Here is a 20,769-nt window from a genome sequence, read left to right as displayed (position 1 = left end):
AACAAAAAAAGAAAAGAGGCAGAGCCAAATCCAAACAAATTGAAGCTAGGTGCTCCAGAGCCCCTACTCTAAACGCTGGGCTAGGCACGCAAAGGGAAACCTGATTCTGAAAAATCTGTTCTTCCCCCTGTTTTGCCAGAGTGGAGCTGAAGCTGGGAAGTAATTAAATACTGAACCAACCAACACTTTTGTATGCCAGTGTCCAGGTGCAGACGTCACCCAGAGGGCGCATGTTTCCTGGCAATGTCTATTCTCTGAGAGTGCAGTCTGCACCCCCACTTTCCTGCCCACTTCTAGGGGGGTGGTGCCCCTCACACCAGCAAAGGACAGTCCCTGGCGGGGGCCACCCAGCATGCCCCTGGGAAGTGTGTCCTTTGAAGGAAACCCAGATGATTCTGTTTCTGAAAATCCCTGCTAATTTTTTTTTAATGCAATGTCTACTTCATGTATATTTTGAGGGTAGAAAATTGCAGAGGTTCTGTTCACCGTTCTCATTTCTGTTCCTCCTCCTCCCCTGGCAAATGCATAATCGCTGTTTGGAAACTTTTATAAAGGAAGCGGTTGACTTTGCAGCCCATACAAGTGCAGGTGACAAGAGCTTCTGGTCAAAATGATTCAGCAAGAAACCATCCCGACCCGCACCTCCCCCATCAACCCGCCCCCGCCCCCGCCCCCGCCCCCGCGCAGCACCCAGCCCGGCGCGGCGGCCCCTCCCGCTCTCCAGCACAGCCCTGGCCGCAGGCCCCAGCACCCACCCGACCCGTGGACCTCGGCTCGCAGCCATGCGGCAGGACGGGCAGCTGCTGCTAGCCTTGTGCGGCCTGCTCTGGAGCACCACCACCGGGGGCCCTCCTGCAGGTAAGAGCAGGCTCTCCCTGGGGCGCTCCGCGCGGGGCTCCCAAGGCAACGTCCCCAGGTAGCCAGTGGTGGGGCGTGGCCTGAGCCTCCTGCCTGGGTCCCCAAGGCACACTGCTGGCTGGCCTGCCCCAGGTGACCTCGCTGTGGCAGGGGCAGTTGCCTGTGCGGGGCCCAGGGAAGGGCCTGTGGGACCTGCCTGGTGGCAGGGGTGACAGAAGCCTACTGTCTCCCCACCCCAGCCCTGTTCCCGAGGCTTACACAGGGCCCGGGAACCTTTGGTCCCAGGAAGGCTCCCCTGTGGCCCCCCCATGCCGAGGGCTCTGGGAGGCCCGCGGTTTGTCAGTCTCTATCTGATGTCTGCCCTTCCTGCCCACAGACGGCTGTCCTGTGACTTAGGCTAAGTCCCCAGAGCCTAAGGATCAGATGCTTCCTGCCCACCCACCCAAAGCTGGGGGACAAGGGGAGGGAGGGTGCTGTGGCTGTGCTCCAGGAAACTGAGGCACAAGGACACTGGGTGACATGCCCAAGTTAGAAACCCAGGAACACCTGTCCTCACTAGAGCACAGAGGGGCAAGTGATGCCCCCCCATCACTGGGATCACAGGTGGTGGTTGCTGGTGGAGATGTAGAGAACCCCACCCCACCTCCTTGAACCTCTCAGCTGCTAGAGGGGTCACATGCTCTCATGGAGACACTTGCCTCTGGGCCCTGGATTGTCCCGAGTGGGTGCTGCACTTGGCCATCACAGGGAAAGGACACCTGCCTCCTCTCTCTCCCCAACCCTCATTCTTTACTCTCATAGTGAAGATACCCCTTCCCTGCCTCCTGGAGGCCTCTCTTCAGGATACCACTGTCTTCCTGTGCCCACCCCCATACCCATCCCAGGGGGACAAGTCAGGGGAAGAAGCTGGATGTTCAGAACAGAAAAGCACACTCCTCAAAACCTTAGTGAAGGCTCTCCTGGACACATGTGGAGCCTGCCATCATAACGGCACGGAATTTAATTATTAACACTCACTGTCAACTGCTTTGCCCAGTTCCTTCTGTTTGTCTCTGTTTCCTCACCAGAGTGGGAACTGCATGGGGAATACAGAGACAGGTGGCACTGGACAACGGTTAGTGTCCTCTCAAGGGCAGGGCTGCCTCCCTCTGCAGCCACCTACTGCTGGACCAAACCCTCTCCAGTCCATGCCCACATCAGAGCACCTGCCCCATCGGAAGGTGGCGGAGACAGGCTCTCCCGAGGCAGCAGCCCTCCCCTGCTGCTCTCAGACCTGCTCTCTGCCACTGAGAACCAGCTACAGAGTCCAGGGCCCACATTCACATGCAGAGACCCTTGGGGTACCACAGACTCCTCAAATCTACTAGCTGTGGAACCTGCAGCCTCCCTTAGCTGCAGGGTCCTCATCCATGAGATGATGGACGGTCCTCAGCACCCTTGGGCCTTGAAGAGGTCTGCCGGCAGTGGCCTATAGAAAGCATTCTTGCTGGGCTCGGGGTGCTTGGGAGCCACTTGCCCACATCCCTGCTCCAAGTATCTGCCACACTGGTAGCCTTCCCCCACACCCTACCTCTGCCCCTCCGAGGCAATCCCTTCTGGTGCTTCCTTCATTTGACAGATGCGGACCCCAGCAAGGGCCTGAGAAAGAGGGGCTTAGAGGCCTCTCTGGTGGTTGGAAAGAGATGGGAGCTCAGCCCAGAGCCAACTCTGTCCCCATGGCTCCCACAGCCTTTCCCTTCCCTCCTCTGAGAAGAGACCCCAGTGCCTTCCCGTGGTAGGGGGGCAACAGAGCCCCTGATAGTGGTGCCCTCTGGGCATATGAACCTCCCCATGCCCAGATGCTAAACTGCACTTATCTAAATGCAGAGCCCCTTGGCATCTTCCCTCCCTAAGCCCGTCGGGATTTCGGAAGTTGCCACATCAGTGTCCTCAGCCCTTTTATGTTCGTTGAAACCTTAAAGTCCTTCTTTCTCAACCTGTTACCTTCCCTGGGAAGCTCCACTGGGCTGTCCTGTCACACTCTGCCCCCTTCCCCTGCCCCCAGCCAATCTTGCAGTGGCCCATCTTCTCATTACAGGCCTTTACAATTAGTTGAACCTGGTTTAAACTCACCCTGCACTCTTCTGGGGTCCCAGTGTCTCCCCTGTAGAATGGGGATGCACACTTCCCCAAGAGTAGTGACAAGAAAGGAACAGCTCTAACTGTCCTGCTCCCCAGACTTCCACTGTGCAGCACATGCCCCAGATCACTCCCTCCTCCATCCCTGAGGACAGCCCACGCCCCCCTAGTGGGGTTGGGACTGACCCCTGGCAGGGTCCCTGGGCCAACCAGCCCATGGTGTCTGCTCAGCACCCACTTGGTGGCTTCCATTCTTCCCTGAAGGAGCTTCTTTGGGATGTTTATTCTCCAAGAGAAGGCTTTCCCTGCTGATTTCTCTTGAAGAATCCTAAAAATAGATTTGACTTCCAACTTTTTAAAAAAATTAACAGTGGAGCTTTTATTGTTTTTTAGACAACTGCACGGATGAAGCTTTACTGACATGAAGCCCCATTTTAGGAAAACATGTAGTCAGATAAAAATAAACCAACTTAAGTATTCTCCCTAAACTTTTGGTAACATTATTAAAATCCTTAGGAAGTGACATGGGTTCCAACGAGATACGCATCTGAGATTCAGCCTCACCTACTTTCACTTCATTTTTTTTAAAGATTTTATTTATTTATTCATGAGACACACAGAGAGAGGCAGAGACACAGACAGAGGGAGAAGCGGGCTCCCTGCAGGGAGCCTGATGTGGGACTCAATCTCAGGACCCTGGGGTCATGCCCTAAGTCCAAGGCAGACGCTCAACCACTGAGTCACCCAGGTGCCCCCCTTTTTTGAAAAAGAGACTGTGGGAGGGGCTAAGGGAGAGCAAGAGAACACCAAGCAGAATCCCCCTTCAGCAGGGAGCCCAAGTTGGGGCTCCTTCTCATGACCTGAGCTGAAACCAAGAGTCAAATGCTTAACCAACTGAGCCACCCAGGCTCCCCTTTCATTTCATTTTTAATCTTGTTCAATTCAAGCTAAATCACATTTAATACATTTTATTTTAAAAGTCATCAACAGTGGTTACTAAGAGTGATTTCTAATTTGGGATACTAAGAGTGATAACTAATTTTGTTTATACTTTTCTGTATTTCTCAGATCTCCTACCAAAACAGGTAAGCTTATAATCAGAAAAACCAATAAAGGTAATTTATACAAAGCAAAAAATAAAAGCTATTTTGATCCCCAGTAGGGAAAGGGGGGGATCCTCTACTCTGACAGCAGGAATACACTAGAGGCCCCATCCCTTCTGTGAAGGTGGCTTCTTTCTTCTCTGCCATCACTACAGTGAGGAGCAGAAACCAAGCTTGCAGTTGTTTGTCCAGATGGTTTTTTTTTTTCTCAACTACAAATCACACTCATCTTGGTGTGGCAAGCGGGCACAGGTGCTGGAGGAGCAGCCCTTGGGCCGGCCCCTCACTCCTCATGTTAAGGCATCTGTGCACCAAGGCCAGGAGACCCCCGCACCCCCACTTACATCAGAGCCACGTGAGTAGTTGGGGAAATGCAGGTTCCAGGGCCCAACCCATCCCAAGAGCCCAGCTGCTAGCACTCAAGGAACACAAGCAGCTTTCCTTGTTTCCATCTCTGGAGACTCTGAGCAAAGACTCTCCCAGGAGGGATGGACTCTCACACAGGAGAATCCCAGTGCTGGTCAGGGACAGAGCTGTGAGGGAAACCAGCAGATAGCCATGACTGCCCATGTTGAAAAGGGTACCAACAATATGCTGTTTTCATTGGGGACAGAGGACCAGGTCATGGGGCTGTTGAAGCTGAGGGAGGCTTGCCGAAGAATCATGAGCTTAGTCTTGATGTTTTGGCTTTGAGCCCAAGGAACCAGCTGGGGGAGACCCATTTGCCATGTAGGGCCCTGCTGGGTCAGGCTGGCCCTCCCCAGACCGCAGGACACCCTCCAGGGTCAAAGAACGCACACAGACCCATGCCTTCTCTACCCACTCTCGGTGCTCCGTCTGCTGTACCACACACAGGGGACACAAGACCACCCAGCCAGGTGCCCCCTGGCTCTGTCCTGGTTCTCACCATAGCAGGGGCACGGCACACAAGGCGCCACCCTGCTAGGCAGTTCCCTAGCCTTGCCAGCCCTATCTGACCCTACACCCCATACCAGTGAGGGGTATTTCCCTCAGCCCCCTCTGTCAGCCCCCATGAGTAGGGGATTCCTTGTCCCCAGTGGGACATCCCAGTGCAGGTTCTGTTAAAGCTTTCATGTCCTGTTGAATTCATGCTGCCAGCTTCCTCCCCTAAAGTGGAGATTTCTTCCCCAGGAACAGCTGGTATCTTGCCTCCTCCAAAGCCTGCATGCTTGTCACCTTTACTTTCCACCCCCCAGACAGACTGGGGTGTCTCTCAGGAGGGGACAGGGCAGGGTGGGCACAAGTCAGCACCTGTATTCTCCCCTTACATACGCTCAGCCCGGAAGCCAGGTTACCACTGCCGCTACCCACACACCCCGAGTCTCCACTTCCTGCTGCCTCAGCACCTCTGCCTTGTGCTAAACCCAGACTGAACACTGATGCCTGCATAAAAGTACTCCCTCACAGCAGAAGGAAGCAGAGAGAAGTCCCAGGGCAGTGCAGTCCCATGGGGCCCTCTGCAAGGACAAGGCGTCCCTACCTGCACTGGCCGCCACGACCACGAGTGGCTCCCGAGCACCTGGGATGGGCCGTGCCACTGAGGACCTTGCCCTTCACATTGTTTTAGTTAATGAAATAAAGCGGCTCAGCTCTGGATCAACTCTGGCACGCTAACGTTTCAGGAACATCTGGGAGAATGTCTTCATCAAGAGAAGCAGTTTACAAATCTAAAAACCCTCTTCCCCTTCTCTCTCCCCCCAGTTTAATTCCTCCCTCCAAAACTTTGACTTTTTGTTATTTTTTAAAAGATTTTATTTATTTATTTGAGACAGAGACAGAGCACAAGCAGGGAGAGGAGGAGAGGGAGAAGCAGGGCTCGAAAACAGGACTCTGGGATCATAAGCTGAAGGCATACGCCTAATGGGCTGAGCCATCCAGGTGCCCCTCTTTTTATGTTAATACATCAGTTGTCTACTGTAGAAAAACTGACAGAAACGTAAATTCACCATGAGTCTCCAACCAGAGAAGGCCATCATTCACTTGTTGCTATGTGGGAAAGTGGGGCTTTTCGCATTCCTGTTTTCTTACTTCATCTGCTGCTCTGGGGTTTGTCTGGCCTATTTCTTTACTGGAACATGAGCTCCAGCGAACATAGGCCTCTACACCCCCTGAGCCTGCAGGATGAGGGGGGCTCCCGAAGTGCCAGTGAGTGAGCTGGACAGAGGAATGAAGTCAGGTTCTCCTTCAGGGGGCCTTGGGGTGTGGCCAGACTCTGCTTCTCTGGGGCCTGGGAGCAGAGAGTGTGGAGGGAAGAGAAGGGTATGAGGAACCCTGGTTCTGCCTGGCTCTGTCAGACACTGGAGGACCCAAGTGCTGGGAAAGAGGGCCCTCATGTTGCTGACCCAGCTTTTATCCAAATATGGGCCTCCTCCGAATAGGGAGAGCATGGAAGGATGAAAGAGAGCCACTCATCCCTCTGTCCACCACGTGCCAGCTCTGCCATGGAGCTGTGCGGGCTGAAGTTGCCCAGGCCTGACCCCCATACTCATACTTGCACCCAGAACAGCATGGAAGGAGTCAGCACGTGAGGGGCATAAGGTGCTTTACTGCTGCCAGGTGCTGGGGCCTCCTGCAAGGGTGTCCCTGGGAGCTGGGGCCCCCTGGAAGGCCAACCTAGAGCCTGGAAGCTGGGTGGATTCTGACAAGAACCACTGAAGCAGAGGACGGCACCAGCATGCTCACAGTGAGAGGGCAGGATGGGCCTCTGGGCTCTTCTGCATGGCCCACTCATTGAGGCCACACTGACGGGCTGGGTCCGGATGACAGCAGCCTCAAAGGCCAACCGGGGTGCCTTCCTCCAACCCTTGGAGCTGCATCCTATCCAGAGGCTCCACCACCTGAAGACATGTTCAGGTTTTCTTTAACACGTTAGAAATGACCCTGGGTTCCGAAAAAGACTATGTGGTAGGCACAGTAAGATGGGACTATGCAATTCATCACTGTACCACCCGCTGTGCCTTGTCCTCAGCTCTTAGTAGGGAGCAATCATGGGGAGGCACAACAAAGACACTGTGGGGTGTGGGACATGGGCTGGCTGGTTGAGAGGTAGGGCGATGGCCAGCGGCCATACCGGGAGCAGGAGAACCAAGGTGTGAGGTGCAACCTGCTAAAAGCAACGTTCTTGTCTGGTTCTGTGCTTCTCTGTTTCAGAGTTTTGTTCCCAGATCCTTAGCTCTGATGTGAAGCCAGGATTTCCCAAAACAATAAATCCTCATGATCCCGGAGTCCTCCAAGCAGCCAGACACAGCGTTGAAAGGTTCAACAACTGTACAAATGACATCTTCTTGTTCAAGGAGTCCCACATCAGCAGGGCCCTGGTCCAGGTGAGGGCCAGGGACACCCCTAGAGGCCAGGCTGCAGTGGCTCCCGTCTTACCAGGGACCAACCCACTTAGTGCCCATCCACCTAGGACTCAGGCCCAGGCTGGGATGGTGACAGCAGCGGCCACAAACAGTCCACGAGTGGCCAGAGCCAGAGGCACCCAGGGCACATCTAGAAGGTCCTGAGCCACCTCTTAGGAAAGCATGCCTCTCCCGGGCCATCAGCACACCTGGAACTGAACCCAGGAGGGCAGGGCAGGAGAGGGCCTCTGCAGCTGGGTGAGCTGTGGGCGGGGGTGGGGGAGGGAGTGGGGTGGGGAAGCAGCATGCTGGCCCACAGGAACCCCTGGCACCGCCTGTCAAAGTCCCCACCCTGCACCGCAGCCACGAAGGACCTCTTGCCGTTCTCCGTCTGGGCCCCATCATCAGAGCTTTGCCCAGACCTCTCCCCCTTCCCCACATAACCCCCCCAGGAAAGATGGGTGAGGTGTCCCATTCTAATGCTAATAATTTTTACACATACTGATATTGGTTACCTCTGTAACAGGATTATTGGAAATTCTTATAATCCTTATTCTTTTCAAAAACTGCAAACTTTTTTAAGAGCAGCCTATTTTTATGATTAGGCAGCATGTTGTAGAAAGGCAGGCTGGTGTGTGTGAGCTTGAAAAGCCTATTTCCCAGGGAAATCGCCAGTGTCCTGTCTCCAGGGACTCAGCCCCAGGGGCCATGGGATGGTCCAGAGCCAGGTTTGCACCTCCTGCAGGAACACAAGCCCCTGATGCTGTGCCAGGGCTCAAGGGCCAATGAGCAGGGAGGGTAGGGTGTTACCCCTCAGTGATACTGGGGATTACTTTATTTCATCTGGTACTTGTACAGTCGAGGCTTTATTGAGAGACCACAAATGACAATGAACCAGGTTGCTGGTTCCACATGCAAGTGGAAAAGGTCTATTCTGAAACTGGGAGAAAAACAACCGACCACCGTTGGGGGGTAGGGTGGGGCAAGGGAGCAGGGCAGGGGGTACGGCAGGGCAGCACAAGCCACAGGTGGGTGTTGGGCCTGGAGGGAACATCACCTCACCCTGGTGAGGCACAGGGGCCGGCCCTGCTCATGGAGAATTCTGGGTGGGAAGGAAATGTCCTGAGGACAGACACAGAGCCCCAGGCTCACCTGGGGACCAAGAACTGGAGCCATGAGCAGGAAGGACATGAGTGGGTAAGAAAGGAAGGGGGGACCGGGGACCCAGCAGCGGCTTCCCTCCCGGTTCTCTAAGTCCCAGACAGGCCTCCACACCCTCAGCCCATGGGGGGGATATCCCAGCATCTCTGTCCCCTGCCTCCATGCCTCCTCCTGCTGGTGGAGGAGCAGCCACCCTAGCCACCCTGCTGTCCTGGACCAAGTAACACAGGTAGGGCCCTTTCTCCCCTTAGATCGTGAAGGGCCTGAGGTACATGCTGGACATGAAGATTGGCAGAACTTCTTGCAAGAAGACCCAGCACCCTAGTCTAGACAACTGTGACTTCCAGACCAACCGAACTTTAAAACAGGTAAAGCAAAGGGGTCTCACCTCCCTACACCCACTCCCCAGGGCTTTAGGAGACATCCCGTTATCACCTCCCTGCCTGCAAGGTTCCAGGTCTCACCGACAGCATCCGCGCAGTACCCACGGACCAGGGGCACACCCCACATGCTGGGATGCGGCAGGGGAAGTTAGAACAAAAACAGCTTCCAGAGAGTTCAGAAGCTACAGACACACAGACACACTCAGGGAGAGAGCAATGCGACAAAGCTTAGTTTGCAAATGAAAGTGAAAAGCATATATTCCCAGATCTCTCTCTCTCAACTTCTCTATAGAGGTGAAATTTTCCAAAATACCAACTTGGGGTGGGAGGGCCATCATCAGGAAGAGGTGCATGCACACAGGCCCCAGCAGCGGCTCAGGGGACTCAGCCCCTGCAGAGCGGGGCAGGAGGGCCGCAGCAACAGAAGGGTCTTAGCGTGCCCCTCTTTGTTTCAGACTTTCAGTTGCTACACTGAAGTGTGGGTCATCCCCTGGCTCCAGAGGTTCGAGGTGCCCCTGCTCCACTGTCACTGACTCCTGCCTCTCAGCCAGGGGCACCTGTGCTCTGGACCATGCTCCGTCATAGCCCCACCCTGGCTATCACAGGCCCTCGGACTTTCTGGAAGTGGTATCTCCCCAGGGAGCAGAATGGAAGTGCCCATGGATACATTGCAGAACAGCTAGGGTGGAAGACCGACACTGCCTGGGGTTATGTTATGTATTTCACTTTTCTTCTAAATCTAATTTTACTAATGCTTTGATGGGAATTTATCAGATTCCGGACCCCTGAGGGAGGCGTTTTCCTGTGCCCTCCCACCTGACTACCCGGTGGTCCCACATACAGCAGTGAAAGCCCAGAGATCTACAGCACTGGGCAGGGGGACCAGGTCAGCTGTTACGCATCTGGACTTTTGGGGATGAATAAAATTATGAATAAATATGAAGAACTGACCAATCTCAAAGCAACAGCTATTGCTTTTGCCTGTTAAAGGACAGTCGGGAAGGCAAGGTGAGTGTTGTGAGGGGTCCCCCTCACTGAGTGGTCTAATGACTCCCATAAAGCCCCTTGGAGGCTTTTCCAGCCTTTCACTGCTAGCTAAAAGATACTAAAGACAGAACACCAGAAATAGGCCAGCCTGTGTTCACATCATGAACTGGTGGGGCAGGGAGCACCCCACCCAGAAGGCACTCACCTCCAGCTAGGCTTTCTTCTCACCAGGAGCCATACACTCAAGTTCTCTCCACTGCCTCTGAGGCTCAACATGTGCAGAGATGTCCCCAGGCAGGTGGGGTAAAGCAGAGTGCTAGGACCACCCCCCCACAGCCCCTCAGGAAGGGGGGGCCCAGGTTTCAGCTGTACGTGCCGTGCCTGGGAAGAGGATGAGGAGACTACTGTGGGCTGGCAGGCACTAGCATCCTTGTAAAAGACAGCGCTCGAGCTGGTATTGTTAACAGTGCAAGGCTGGGCCACGGACATGCCCAGGAGCCTACAGACAGAGATGGGCTTCACTCAGAGAAGACACTCGGCCTGCTACTGCTCCAGTAGGCCTGGGTTTGAATGTGGAGCCTCTCACTTTGGACTTCTTCCTCTCCAGGCCTCTTCAAACTATAGATTAGTACAAAATCCACTGTTGCCTTTTAAAAATGTATGGACTTGGGGCACCTGGGTGGCTTAGTCGGTTAAGCCTCTGACTCTTGATTTCGGCTCAGGTCATGATCTTAGGGTCGTGAGATGGAGCCCAGCTCCACACTCAGCAGGGACTCTGCTTCAGATTCTCTCTCTCCCTTTCTCCCTCCTCCCTTCCTCTTTCTGTCTCTCTAAAATAAATAAGTCTTTAAAAAATATGGTCTTGATAATTCATAGGAAACAAAATCAGTATTAATATGTATAACAATTTAGTATGCAGTTGTAAACTTGATCAGTATGTACAAGTCAAAATGAATTACCCTTTGGCTTCCTTCAGTGAAGAGAGAGCTTTAATTCCAAATATATTTGTTCATTTTTGCTGGCTCGAAAAATTTCCTCGTCATTTGATTCAGGGACATTGGTGACAACTATGCCAACTAGGCCACAAGAACTTTACTTGATGATTCTAAAGGCCATCCTTTCATTACGATAAATGAGTTCACCCAGCACTGTTGATCCCATACACACATACACAAGGTGACAGGAGCACCAGGAGTTAGAGCTTCAGAGTCAGATGGGCCTGGGACACAGCTGAAGAGGCAAGACTATGCAGCCAATGAAGGATGGAACCCATGCTAACTCCCAGTCAGTGCTCATTAACATTTCAATACAGCCCAGAGCACAGGAAGGCCAGGCCTCTCCTTAAAACTTACTTAGGCCTCCAGGCCTGTGAGGCCCATTTGGCCTCACCTGGCCTCAAGGTCAGAAATGAGAATGCACACACAGGTGTGGGGGAGGGTAGCTCACCGCATTTCTGCTCTGAGCTGAGTTGCATATGAACTCCCCCTTTGCCCAGCCAGGAGCTACGGCTGACCTTCCCTCTGGGGACAGAGAGGGAAACCTCAAATATGAATCTCAAAAATCTGTTTTCAACCGTAAATTATGCCCACAATATTCAAAACATCATTTGGGGTCAGGTATCTAAAATCTCTTCCTATAATGTAAACAGAAATCTTAGAACTAAGGCTAACCAGCTACTGCAGAAGCCAGTTGACCATGTGTCCCCCAATCTCAGGCTTCTGCAAATCTTCTCTACATGGAGGCCTCGGGCCCTGAACTCTACTTTAAAATACATCAGCTGCTTTATTATTCCCAATCTGCTTTATGTACTATACCTCACAGATGACAATGCTGGACTTTAAATAACTCTTATACCAACCAGTGACACCAGAAGGAAAGGAGCTGAGCCAGTGAGCAAGGGTGGGGCTACTCTGATTTGTGGAAGCCAACAGCTGATGTGCCCTGTCCTCCACTGAGACACACCTACCAACCACACTACCACAGACGTTTTGCTACAGCTTCCTATAGAGCAGGTCCTGTGGGCACGCTGCTTGTTCTATCAATGTTAACTTTGCTCCCCGTGAAAGACTGCTCTCCAGACTGAGCACACCAAAATCCAATCTGACTGGCCAGATAGCCACCTTGTAGGATTCAAACAGATGAAACAAAATGCCCACATGGTGATGGTATAACTTACCTAGGTAGCAGATATCAACCAGTGACCTGAAGTCTAGCATTGCCAACCCAATTTTACCTATTTTAAACTTAGAGCTTCACCCGGACTCAGAGGGAATGACTCTGACCCAGAGGGAAGCTGTGACATCACCTAATGTTAGTCTCACTGAGAAAATGTAAAAGTTAAGTACCCAGGATTCTAAGACCTACCAGAATCAGGACTGAAAAGAAAAAATAATAAAGGTCTCAAAAACTGAGCAAAACCAGTCAAAATTCTAACAGTCTTGCCCAGAGTGCTCTAGAGCTTTCCCTGGCCATGTCCCATACCTCCTCACTAGCTATACACAGACCCTCAGGGATTCAGCTCTACTGCCCCTCCTACAGGTATCCACCCAGCTTAGCCCCTCTTTAGGGTACAAGTGGGCCCCAACAGTGATGAGTGCCCCACCACTGCCACAGGGACCACTTGTGAAGCTTAAAACCACAATGATGCCAGGCCACTCCAGAAGACTGGGAACCCCAGAGGACTTTTTTTTTTTTTTTTAAGATTTTATTTATTTATTCATGAGAGACACAGATTGTGAGGCAGAGACATAGGCAGAGGGAGAAGCAGGCTCCCTGCAGGGAGCCCAATGCAGGACTCAAAACCAGGACCCAAGGGTTGCGCCCTGAGCCAAATGCAGAGCTCAACTGCTAGCCAGGTGTCCCACTCCAGGGGACTTGGATGTGCAGCCAAGGTCCAACCCCTGGGCTGGGCAGTGATCACCACAGAGCCGGGTCCTGGGAACACCACCCTGCCTCATCTCCCAGCTTCCCCAGCAGATTCTGAAGTCAGAGTATGGGTCCTGACTCAGCAGTGTGCCGGCACTGTGTGCCCAGGGAGTCACCCTCACCCCCAGCCTCAGTTCCCCCCTGTAAAACAAGTTTATCTCCTCCCATCAGTAAGAGGTCAGTGTCTGTGAAAACACTTTCTAAACTACTCTGCTAATGTATGTTGATGATAAACATCTTAAAACGGCAGTACCTGAGTTCCACTGGAGTTTTTGTAATAGATAATAAAGAAGCACACAATGAATGAATCACTTGATTTAATTTTAAAAGCATGTTAGTAATTCACATTAGAACAAATCTGCATGATGTTTACAACAAAAGCATATCACATATTTAAACCTAATAAGGCTATACTTTGCCCCTCACCATGGCAAATTACCAGATAAAACATAGGAAATGACACTGAGACAGAAAATCAACATCTAAGTAAAAATCAAGACTCCTTTGCTGAACACTGTGAAAAGCAACTTACCAGCTTCTTTGCATTGGTAAAAAGCAAGCACTAAAAGCAAAGCACTTTGTTCTCAATCAAAAAGTCAACTTATATATGCTCCACACACTTTAAATCGTTTTTTATGACAAAATGATCAGGTTTTACCTTATTCCTGGACAGCTAATAAATGGGTTGCACCATTATCTATTAAAAAGTATTTAATAATCTATACTCAACTTTTTTTCCTCTAAAGTAACATAAGTAACATTGAGTCATCCACCTAATACATTCTGGGTCACATCAACTGGACTGAAGCTGATCTGAGTCTGTCCTACTGCTACTGCAAAATAAAGGCATCCCTGAGCAGGCAAAACAACAAAATGAGCCAACTTCCAGATCCCGACTCTTTCCCCTAAAATGAGGCCAGATCTGCACGGGGGAGGGGGATGGCCACTGTTGGGAAAGGAAGCAGAGGGGATGCTGCCAGCCAGTGCAACCTGACACACACAATGCAGATGTTACCACAGCTATCAATCTTCTCCCAACTGTAGTATCATTACCTACGTAAAATATTTCCTTATCAAGTAACTGAAAACCATTCCAGACACAGGGTCTTCTGGGCTCTCACAAACACCCAGGACAGAGAGGAACAGATACCAGCCCCATTCTGTAGGCTGGAACAGGAACACAATATAGTATCAACTTGCCCAAGGGCGAGCACTGCCAGGAGGTGATGGCCAGAGGTGGCTGCCCTGTGAGGGACCCTGAGCAAGCCAGATGGACTGAACTGCTTGTCCCTAAGCAAAGTCCTGGTCAAAATGATCCTCTCATATCAGCCCTCAATGGAATCAAACTCCAGTCACAATTAATATAATTACATTACAGGCAACACCATCCAAAGAGGGTAATGACCAAGTCAATTTAATTATCATTATTATATGAGTCCCCTGACAAAATTAGGACCAGTGTGTAGACATACTTATCAGAAAATACAGCAACTTCAAGCTTGTGACACTCTAGCAAATGACATTAACATGTGAACCGTTCACCTGTTGGTCTAGAGGTAAAGAGCAAAGGTGTGTCAACAGGACTCCCCTAGATTCTGCCCTGTAGTACCCAGCTGCTGGGTGGTAGATTGTTCAACAGAGAGAAGTCCGGCAGGTCCTCTCTGAGCTGATGGGATCAACATGCTTCTTTGTTTTTTTTTTTTAAGATTTTATTTATTTATTTATTTATTTATTTATTTATTTATTTATTCATTCATTCATTCATTCATTCGAGACACAGAGAGAGAGACAGAGACACAGGCAGAGGGAGAAGCAGGCTCCATGCAGGGAGCCCAAAGAAGGACTCGATCCAGGACCCTGGGATCACACCCTGAGCAGAAGGCAGACGCTCAATCACCCAGGCGTCCCAATCAACATGCTTCTATGCACTTACTCAGGTCCTTGCCTTTAAATGGTTGATAGGGACTCAGGAGTCTTGAAAACCCTCTGGTTCAAAGTGGGGCTGAACTGGAGTAAGCTGGAGGGTATGAGCTACGGAAGGGAATGTCCATGTCCCACATAACTCTGGAGAATACAGCTCTATCACTTGCACAGCTCCACCCACTGGCCTAGACACATTTCTGCACTGAGCTCTCCTTGCCCTTACTGTGCCACTCCCCCCAAAGACCAGTATTACCCCATTTTATAGTAAAGATACTGAGGATGGCAGGACAGGCCAGTAGCAAAAACAAAATCCCTGGACATCTCATCTACTGCTCTATTTACCAAACCCTGAGGCCTATTATAAGTGCATGGAGTCTCCTAAGTCCTAGAGAATCACTGTACTTAGATTTTTTTTTAAAGGGAAAATGGTTTAACATGTACTTATTATCCTTGTGGCATATTATGCTTCCATCTAAATGCAATATCCAACCCAAGTGAGGGGTATCCTATAGGAGCCCAGATATCCACAGGGTCTCACCATCCACTTCCAAGGACCAACAGGTGCAGGTAGAAAGGGCTGTGTGCATGGTATCTCCTGGACCAAGAGTGGTGCCCAGTGTGAGGACTCCTGGCACAGCCATGGTCAAGGCTGCTAGACAGACTGGAGGCTGAGTCTGCAGAGGAAGGGGGCCCTGAAGGAGCCCAGGTATAGGTGCCCGTTGTACTCGTGCACTTCGCTGACGTAGGAGGCCACCTGCCCAGTGGGATCGTGCAAGCTTCTCCGGAAGGCCCCGCTGTTGCTGAGTTCTAGTACGAGGCTGTACCGTGGTACAAACTTCATCACAGTCTCCTGACTAAACAGCTGGGAGGGAAGCACAGTGTGAGGAGAGGTTAATTTCTGACCAAGAGAGCAGCGTGAGCAGATCAGGCCTTTACTCAGTTGAATTTTGTTTTTCACAGATGCCATATCCCCTCACCATCTTGTAAGGACCCAGCTCCTCCAGTGACAGGAAAGCTGCACAGAACAGAGCCAGGTTAAACCAGCTCCCTGCCCCTGGCAGAGGGCCTGTTGTTCTGCAGGCCTCTCCCACTTCTGCCCCCAGGCAGAGCAGGCCAAGGAGACTCCTGTCACCTGCATCCAGAGCAAGGCAAGCCCAGCACAAACTTTCCAACAGTCCTCTCCATGGTGCCTACCAGACCCAATGCAGTGCCACTCTGGATGACCTGGCTGAACTGAGAGAAGGATTTAGGGCTCCTCACATCCAAGGAAAACATAACATTGAAGCCAAGGCCACAGTGACGTGGACCCCAGAATGCCAAGTTAAAACCAGCACAGTCTAACCAGAATAAACGCCAAGCCCTCAGGCTAGATATAGAATATTTCATATGTGCAAGGTACAAATGATGGAGATTGTGAGAGTGGTTCATGTTAAAGAGAAAAGACCTGGACAGGTTAAATGAATGTGTCCTTGCCCTCCACCGCTTCCCTGCTGCTGATCCCTGGCAGCTCTATCTGAGGCCAATGTAGAGATAGATGGAGGGAAACACCTCCATGCTGAGCGAGGCACCCTCTAGGAGACCTGTGGCTCAGCTGGGTCAAGGGACACACAGGGCTACTGAAGGGTTTTAAGGAGAGAAACCGGAGAGTGAGATGTAATTTCTGACAGAGCAGGACACCCGGGAGGAAATGATAACAGTATGCTACTGCATAAGGCCAATGAGTGAAAATTAATAGGCAGATGTCTACCTTTTAATGTAAGAGGAAACAGCCAAACAACTGTAAATATCCAATGAATAATGTCTCCTAATCATTGGAAAGGTCTAAACAGTCATACAAGTTGATTATGTTCTAGAAAGTTCTATGGCAATCAAAGTTGATTATAGCTTAAAATACCCCATAAGGCTTCCCATAGCCCATGAAATGCCACCTACTTCAGTGCTAGGTCCTCTCTTCTCTGTTCTCCCCATCTTATCCCCTAAGACATCACACCCTTTCTCCTAGGTTTAAGCTGCTTTCCCAGAAAGCTCTCAAATCTCCACCCCAATTTCCAACCCCTGGTACTGACCCATCTTCACTGGGACTTTCTAACAGCTCTTCAAACTTGTCAGATACCTTGGCTAGGGAGACAGGGCCCCTGACATCATCTGCTGATGCTGAGAACCCAGCCCTCATGCCTGATCCCTTCTCTCCAGAACCTGCAAGCCCGGCACCACCGGGTCTTGTCATGTACTATGTACCACCCCCCACTCCAGGCTCTGCCTCACCACCTTTCCTGGCTGCTGCAGCCTCCTCCACACCAGGCTCTTCATAGCCAGAGGAGCCATGCTATAGGCTGCCCTTCACATACTGGTCTCTTTAAAACTTTGTGCTACATAATGCCCTGAAGTGGCTTATAGGGCCCAGCAAGGTAGGTATGTGCAGAGGCTGGAACCACTTATGGCCCAGACCACAAGTCAGTCCAAGAAGGGTTAGGGAGAGTCCACACTGGGGGAAGGGAGAGGGCAGTAGGGCAGTGGCACAGAATAGGGCCACAGGGGGTGGCCTGGCACAGGCTGGCAGAGCCCAGACAGCGTAAGGAGGGTGTTTACCTGGTGCCAGTCAGCACAGCCATCAATGGCCTCATGTGGTTGAGAAGAAAGACCCAGCATGGGATGCTAGAGTCCTAGCAGGGGCCGTGTGATGGGGGACAATGGCCACAGATGGGTGACGTTCAGGACATCTGATCAAGCAGGTATGAAGGATAATAGGATCTAGATGTTTCACTATCAGAGAAGGGAAGTACTAATATGGAAGTGGAGAAAACTAGAATCCCGTAGTATGGAACTGGAAGCCAAAATAGCATCTATTATAGTTTTTAATTAAAATAAACAGATGATAAATAAATGAACATGTATAAACATGTGTATGTACACCATATATATATTTGACCCTTGAACAACACCGGTCTGAACTGTAGGAGATCTACCTATATGTAGATTTTTTGGATAAATACAGTGCCATAAATGTATTTTCTCTTCCTTATAATTTTTTAATAATATTCTTTCTCTAGCTTACTTTATTGTAAGAATACAGTATATAATACACATAACATACAAATTATGTATTAATCAAGTGTCTGTTATTGGTGAGGCTTCTGGTCTACAGTAGGCTGTTAGTAATTAGGTCTTCGAGGAGTCAAAGATTATATGCAGATTTCTGACTGCACAGGGGCCAGATCCCCTAACCCTCATGTTGTTCAAGGGTCAAATGTATTTTTATATCTATGAATATATGTGCATATGTTCCCGGCTTTTCTGTTGAGGGGGGCTGGGGGCAGCAATACACCAAAAGCAGTGTGCACGTGTAGCACTAGATCCCTCTAGAAGGAACCAGGGCTCCTGCAGAAGTGGTCAACTACAGAGCTGAGGCATGATAAGCCTGAACAATGAACGGTGCCAGAGACTAAGGAACCACTCCAAAACTGGTAGGGACATGTGCAAAGCTCAAGGACCACCCTGAAGAGACTCCCACTGGCCACAGCCAGACAATTTGAGCCTCAAAATAAATAATGGCAATAACAGCTTATAACCCACTGAAAAAAGGATAGGCAATCATGAGATTATACCGATATTTACTTATTTAGAAAGTACCTCCCCACAAAATACTTTTTAATTAGAAGTGCAAAAAGAATGACTTCACAGTGGGCTTCCCGGTGGCATTCAGCACTGAATCAGGTGGCCAACACTGCCACCACCAGTATGGGACAAGCTGACATCACATGCCTCCTGACAGGACATACTGAGAACACACATCACTTCTGTAGTCTTCCCACCACAGATGTAGAACCTAAATCTAATCATGAGACATGCCAGATGACCCAAATGGAGGAACACTGTACCACATAACTGACCTGTAATTTTGAAAAAGATCAAGACCGAGGAGCTGTCCAGACTGAAGCAGAATAAAGAGACATGACAACGGAAGGCCACACCTCATCCAGGTCAAATATTCTGTTATAAAGGATATCACTAGAGCAAGTACTTGCCCAAACCCTAATGATGACAGGGCACCAGGTAAGCAACTTATTTGCAAATACTTCAAGGAAAGAAGTTCTTTGTATCCTCTTGCTACTTTTCTAAGTCTGATACTGTCTCAAAACTAAAAACAAATACAAATCCTCAATAATTTCAATTACATTTACGCTAAGATCCCACAACTGGCCTGGCCTTCTTCAAAATCCCTGTCCTAAAACAAACAACAACAAAAACCAACAACAACAAATCTGAAAAAACTCAAAAAAGAAAATCACCTCACCATTCTGCCTCGTTCCAGGTCCCAGTGGGAACAGATGCTGGCTCTCAAGCCAACGAGGCAAAAAGAAAGGATGTATTATTTTTGAACAGATGGGGATTTTCCACAGTGACTCACGGAACTTGAAACAAAAAGGAAAGCCATGGGCCAGCCTGACAGAGCAGGTGCCTGCAGCCCCTCCACAGGGCCTAGACACAGGGCCCAGCTCTATGCAGACTCAGTAATTGCTGCCTGGTACCTTCAAGGGCCTTAACTTACAATTATTTTAATATCTACTCAATATTCAATATCCAATACCAATTTCACACATCTATTCAGCCTGTGAAATGGAGCTTGTTGGAAATGAAGATTTCTGGATGATGGAAGTACCTGTACTGAGAGGCTCCTCATCCACAGTGTAAAATGTGCAGTTACACTGGAAGTCACTGGGGGAAAGGCTGTGTTAAAGGGTCTGAGTGGCTGGCCATTTGTGAGGGTGGGTGATTTTTTGTTTTTTTGTTTTTTTTTTTTTTTTTAATGAAAACGAGTTTGGTGTGTTAAGAAGTAAAAGGTCAAGATCCTATGCGGGTGGGGGTGTATGGCTGACATGAAGGTTTCAGAAGGCAGGAGGAGCCAGGGTGGGTTGGGGGCCAAGGACAGTGGTCTCCATGTGAGGCCGCAGGAAGGCATGCTTGGTAACATTTGAGGAGCGACAGCAGTGTGGTGTGCAGGGCCCCATTTGAAGGCCAAGTTGCAGGGTATATGCAGAGGGGAGAAGGCCTGTGATAGCCATCACAGAGGGGCACGTGTGATTGACAGGACATGACAGTAAGGGGGATGGTAAAAATATCCAAAGAAACCAGAAGGGCAACATCAAAGAGTTCAAGTGTTTCAGTTTACATCTCAGGCTGAAGCATAAAATGTGTTTTAAAGAAGTCACTAAAAGTGGGGTGCCTGGGGCTCAATCGGTTGAGCTTCCAACTCTTGACTCTGGATTTCAGGGTGAGGCATGATCTCAGGGTCTTGAGACTGAGCCCTGCATCAGGCTTCTTGCTGGGTGTGGAGCCTGTAAGATTTTCTCTCCCCCTCTCTCCCTCGCCCCTCCCCACTGCTTGCTCACACACATGCTTGCTCATTCTCTATATTAAAAAAAAGTCACTAAAGTACAAAATATAAGCAGCACAAAAATTTTTAGAGCTACAAAGTTCAAAAAAGACGTAATCAGATGCATTTTCATTTTGTTTTTTAGAATTATAGTTTTCATAGTTACCTTAAAAATCATTCTTTTAATATAGGGTCTCTCAGATAAGAAATCCAACATAGAAAACCCAGGGTTGGAGCGAATGGTTGCCATGCCGACCCAGTACCCTCCAGAGCTGCTGGGTCTGATGTTGTCTGGAAATCCAGGCAGGTTCTCCACGAACAGATCAGCCCCTCCCTTCATCAGGCCTGACACGTAGAATCTGAAAAATTCACCCAAGCAAGTGGTGAGCAGTGGCCCCCCAACTTAAGGAAAAATTTTAGTCAAGCATCAAAATGGTCTTGATTTCCAATTGATTTACAACTGTAAATGTGTCCACCCTGAAGGAAGGCACAGGATGCTGAAAGAGGCCCTCACCAGCCTGGGGCACAGCTAGAAGCAGTAGCAGGGAGACAGTCCACCCCATAGGGAAAGGGAC

At 50.2% G+C, this 20,769-nt stretch overlaps 2 protein-coding genes across 2 annotated transcripts in view; one reads left to right on the top strand and one right to left on the bottom strand.

Annotated features, from left to right (window-relative positions):
- The first annotated feature begins 680 nt into the window (after positions 1–680).
- On the top strand, positions 681–9,946 carry CST7 (cystatin F). Its single transcript, XM_072793625.1, has 4 exons — positions 681–858; positions 7,251–7,423; positions 8,854–8,970; positions 9,441–9,946. The coding sequence occupies exons 1-4, from the start codon at positions 783–785 to the stop codon at positions 9,516–9,518; spliced, it is 444 nt and encodes a 147-aa protein (XP_072649726.1). The 5' UTR covers positions 681–782; the 3' UTR covers positions 9,519–9,946.
- A 4,658-nt stretch (positions 9,947–14,604) lies between these two features.
- APMAP (adipocyte plasma membrane associated protein) overlaps positions 14,605–20,769 on the bottom strand; it is a 33,629-nt gene continuing 27,464 nt past the window's right edge. The window contains exons 8-9 of the mRNA XM_072793624.1: positions 20,361–20,553; positions 14,605–15,682 (exon numbers count right to left, since the gene is read on the bottom strand). Coding sequence (XP_072649725.1) covers positions 15,473–15,682; positions 20,361–20,553 — 403 coding nt within the window. The 3' untranslated portion in view covers positions 14,605–15,472. The remainder of the gene's footprint in view (positions 15,683–20,360; positions 20,554–20,769) is intronic.

Source organism: Canis lupus, chromosome 22 (assembly GCF_048164855.1).
Source record: "Canis lupus baileyi chromosome 22, mCanLup2.hap1, whole genome shotgun sequence".
Classification (NCBI taxonomy): domain Eukaryota; kingdom Metazoa; phylum Chordata; class Mammalia; order Carnivora; family Canidae; genus Canis; species Canis lupus.
This window is presented reverse-complemented; position numbering and strand designations above follow the sequence as displayed.